Here is a 5,000-nt window from a genome sequence, read left to right as displayed (position 1 = left end):
AGAAATGAACTAAGGCTTAATCTAAGCCCTGTCTGTGAAACCAGGCTAATATTTAGAGTAAAATGTTATATATTGTATTATGTTATATGTAAAATGTTGCTATAATATGATATTATTTTAGTTTTATTATTATTATTATTATTATTTTTAGATATTGCCATTTAGGTTTAATTTATTTCAGTTTGAGTTTATTTAGTTTATAGTTTATTTCCAGGTAATTAATTCAGTGCTTCACCTTTAACTTATTTCAGTTTATTGCCAAGGCAACATTTCTAATTTTCATTTAGTTTAAGTTGCTCAACTAACGGTAATAACACTGAATATAATATAATTATAATACATTTTAATTGAATTAGTGGTAAAATCTCTTGATCGCATCTAACAAAGGTTTGTTTATATAATACATACATACACACACACACATATCTATCTATCTATCTATCTATCTATCTATCTATCTATCTATCTATCTATCCATCCATCTATCTATCTATATACATACATATATATACACATCTATACATACACATATCTATCTATCTATCTATCTATCTATCTATCTATCTATCTATCTATCTATCTATCTATCTATCTATCTATCTATCTATCTATCTATCTATCTATCTATCTATCTATCTATCTATCTATCTATCTACATACATATACATACACATACATACACACACATACACACACATACACACACATACATATAAAATGTACACACATTATATAAACAAACTTTTATGTTCAGTCTGATTAATCACAAGTAATCAATTTGACGGTACTAAATATAATGTATAATATAATTAATATAATATAATATGCTTATTGCATAGTATATACTGTATGCATGGTAGTCAGTTTACAGTACAGTAGTAAAGTATTTTTATTTATAAAAAATAGTATGCATTGATAAACTTCAAAAAGTAGCATACTACACTGCTGACCTCATGCATGTTTAATTGTTTTAATTTTGTGTAAAAAAATCTCTTTTGGCAATCTGACTAAATAAATGAAGGAGCTTAAAGATCATGGTTGATATTGCTTCGGATTGATTCAACACACAGGTCAAGCACATTGAATGTGGGATACAGTATTCAACGCAGTGTACTCTGGTTGCACACTGCACACTTTAGCTAATGTAGTAGGTCATCTGCATATTTCATGCATACAGTAAACCGGCCTACTGTGTACAGTACACACACCAATCAGAGTGAAGTTTGATCTGAGTCCAGTCTTCAGAGGTTTCCGCAACACAACAGCTGCTAGTGTGTGAAGTAGACTTTGACTGGAAGCCATAAATAGTCGTATTAGCTCAGTGAGCCGTCGCTGTCGGACGGACCACAGGCCTGTGCGCTTCGCTAACTGACAGCATTTCTATGGCAACCCCGACTGACACTGACCTTTCAGACATAATGATTCAGGCTGAAAAATTAGGTCATACTTTCGCAACATGTGATTGGCAAAATATACAATTTCACTTTCATAATAATAGTCCTAATAATTTCATCTATGATATTTTTTTTGACACTTTAGACAGTTGAAATTCAACCTTTATCTCCTTTTATGGAGATGTTTTTGCTAACAACAACAAATGGACTTGGCATTGAGTTTCCTGCTTGAACCTGGCTCCCATCATGCATCTGTGTGTGTGTGTGTGTGTGTGTGTGTGCTAAAAAAACATTAAAGTCACGTTCTGTTTCGGGAGAGATATGTAATTTTACTATTCTGCTGCCACACCTCGCACAATTCTGTAACTCAAGTGTTTGTTTATGCAGCTCTGAAGTACATGGATGAAATATAATTAAACAACAAGTCACTTGAGCCTGTGCGCTACAGTGCTTTTACAGAGGTTAATAGGTGTTGGGGCACAACAGGAAGTGGGAGGATTTAACGGTTGCCAAATGACTAACACACAGCCTCAGGTGGCTTACTGCATTCATAAACCATATACAATATGATAAAAGACAGCAATGAGTGCTTTGACATGCACAACCCATTGTGTCTAAACTGCATTCAATAATTCATTCAATAATCTCAGGAATAAATCACATTATATTATATTAAATTACAAAATATACAATTTTACTTTCATAATAATAGCCCTAATAATTTCATCTATGATATTTTTTTGACACTTTAGACAGTTGAAATTCAACCTTTATCTCCTTTTATGGCTGAATATTAAAATGCCTGTCAAGAACTAGCCATAATTCACCCCAAAATCCAAAGAAGAAACAAAAATGAAGCTAGTAAAAGTCTATCCATCCAACCATCCATCTAATTAGATTAATAAATTAGTGATATTAGTGATAATTATATATATAAAATCTTACTGGTCCAACCAAAATTGGAAGTAACTTTTTTTTTGTTGCTCAAAATTATTAAAATTTAAATAAGGGTCAATATATCACTGGAAGATGTTCCAGTTCATTTGGTCATATACTTCTTCGGTTCAAGATTTAAAGTTCAACTTACAGTATATTACAATGACAACATAGACAGCACATTAATTCTATTAAATAAGCAAACAAATAAAATGATTATTTCTTGATGTAGGCAACTACTATAAAATGCTTTTTAAAAACATCACACAATGAGTAAATATTCAAGAATTGCATTGTTTAAAATTAAATTGCTTTCATCAAAACTGAAAAACAGAACTCGTCTATTGTGAGATGAACCGAAATGTCCTAGTATCATCTTTAGCTTCTGGTTTTATGCTTTGAGAGTTTATTTCCTAGATTGCACTGGTTTTAATGGGCGGCACTTCAGAAGGTTTCAGGAAGAAGATCATATGATGGACAGAGGAAGCAGGGCCTGAGGATCGTGACACGCTCCGTCTGCTTTCACTACTGCAGGATGGAGTCGGAGATGTGGGATGAAGGGAATGTGAGGACTTCAGTCTCTTTCAATACACTGAGATAAAAGCAGGTCTTAATTTTACTTCTGATCTTGGTTAAGCAATTATACTTGCGTAGTAGTGGCTATTAACCATCCAACAATTGCAGCGTTCTTAAAATCTCACATTTGAATTCTGGGCCTAAAATGTGTTTACCAGTGACCATGCATACAACCTCAACCATACATGGGTTTCATCTATACCAGTTCATTTTAGGGGAAACACATGAAACTACATTTCATTGAAATTGAACCACTTGAACATGCACAGTCTAAAAGTGAACATGTAAAGAAAAAAGTCTGATATTAAATTTACATATACCCCTTTTTTTTTTTTTTTACAGTTTGTTTTATATTTTTATACACAATGTATATTTAAATACAATTTTAACAAATGTCTTCAAATCCAAAGTTTTTTGTCAGATTGCAAGAGCCAAATTCAGTCCAATGTTCATCATGAGCCTTAAATCTGTCTGTGTGTCTGTTTGTTTGTTTGTGTTTGTGTTTGTGCTTTTACAGAGGTTAATAGGTGTTGGGGCACAACAGGAAATGGGTTGCCAACGGTTTAACGGTTGCCAAATGACTAACACAGCGTCGGGTGGCTTACTGCATTCATAAACCATATACAATATGATAACAGACACCAATGAGTGCCTAAACTGACAATATACACAACCATTCAAAAATGTATTCAATAATTCATTCAATAATCTCAGGAATAAATTATATTATATTATATTATATTATATTATATTATATTATATTATATTATATTATATTATATTATATTATATTACAATAGAACATTTTTATAATATTTTGCAATATTGTGTTTTTTTTCCTGGATTTTTGATGCAGCCATGGTGATGCAACCAAAACAAATTGATGAGCAAAAATAAATTGTACTTTTAATTTTAGAATGTCATCGTGCCAAGCAGTGTAGCAATATATGCATATATTTGGAATTCAATTTATAATCAGTCACCAGCTGTTAACATCTCACCTAATCAGATTTTAGGGGTGGAGCACTAAGCATTTTATAATGCTGCAATTAGGGTTCCCACACCTTTACACCAATTCATTTCCATGCCTTGATTTTGTGATATGCAATGCTGAAAGATTTAGATTAATCTGACTCATTTACAGGTGTATGAGTGTGTCAAATGTACAGTAAGTGCAGACACTCACTAAGCAGCCGAGTCGTTGAGCTGGTACTCTCTGGATCGGGTGAAGCAGCCCTGCACCCCGCTGTCGGCCCACAGTCTGCGGATCACATTGGCCAGGTCATCGGTTAAGATTCCCTGCTCCTCCGCTGCTGCAGACAGAGCAAACAGCTGCCGTGCGTCATCCTGCACAAACACACACACACATGACATGTGCTGAGGGAGGACGGCAACCGAGCAATCACAACACCTTGAGCACGCTTTACTGTACAGTTACTGTCGCTCCAAACATATTACCATGGTATATTTGTAATGGCAATAGTTCAGATTAAAATAAACACAAATTGCTCATATTTCCTGCTTTTATTGTGAATCATTCATCTGTGCACAAAATAACAACTCATTGTGCGCAAAACATTAAACCTGTACATCAGAAATGTGAAGTTGTGACAGTGTGCGGGACTCTCTGAATTATTCACTGAATCTCAGCATGACCTACATAGCAGTGCCAGACATTCCCACAGGTGTGCCGGAGCTCTTACCACTCGGCCCGTCTCTCCGTAGTCGATCTTGAGGTTGCTCATGGCTTTAATAATGGCCATTATGGACTGGATGGTGTTGCTGTACACCACGGCTCTGTACTGCTTGCACTCGTCTTCTGAGTAGCCGTCTTCATGGATGATTCTAAACAGAGGGTGAAATGTGGAGAAATTACATTTTTTACTGTATTTTTGATCAAAGTTTTAAACAGTAGTGCATATGTAGTATGTGACTGAATAAAGCATAAAAACACAGGTATAAATGAACCCAACCTCTAAACCAGGTAAACTGTTAGCGGTTTAATTATTATTCTGAAAAATCTATATAAATGCACAGTTACTGTTTAGATGCCGTGGGTTCAGAGAAACCAGCCAATCGCTAAAACAATTAACA

The 5,000-nt window shown here is 34.3% G+C and overlaps 1 protein-coding gene across 1 annotated transcript in view; it reads right to left on the bottom strand.

The window, feature by feature from the left end:
* The window catches only part of gnai2b (guanine nucleotide binding protein (G protein), alpha inhibiting activity polypeptide 2b), a 44,028-nt gene that overhangs the window by 5,462 nt on the left and 33,566 nt on the right, over window positions 1–5,000 (bottom strand). Inside the window, exons 5-6 of the mRNA XM_079883120.1 lie at window positions 4,610–4,751; window positions 4,093–4,253 (exon numbers count right to left, since the gene is read on the bottom strand). Of these exons, the coding sequence (XP_079739246.1) occupies window positions 4,093–4,253; window positions 4,610–4,751 (303 nt within the window). The remainder of the gene's footprint in view (window positions 1–4,092; window positions 4,254–4,609; window positions 4,752–5,000) is intronic.

Source organism: Squalius cephalus (assembly GCF_949319135.1).
Source record: "Squalius cephalus genome assembly, chromosome: 10".
NCBI lineage: Eukaryota > Metazoa > Chordata > Actinopteri > Cypriniformes > Leuciscidae > Squalius > Squalius cephalus.
Note: the sequence above shows the minus strand (reverse complement) of the source record. Positions and strands in the feature narration are given on the sequence as shown.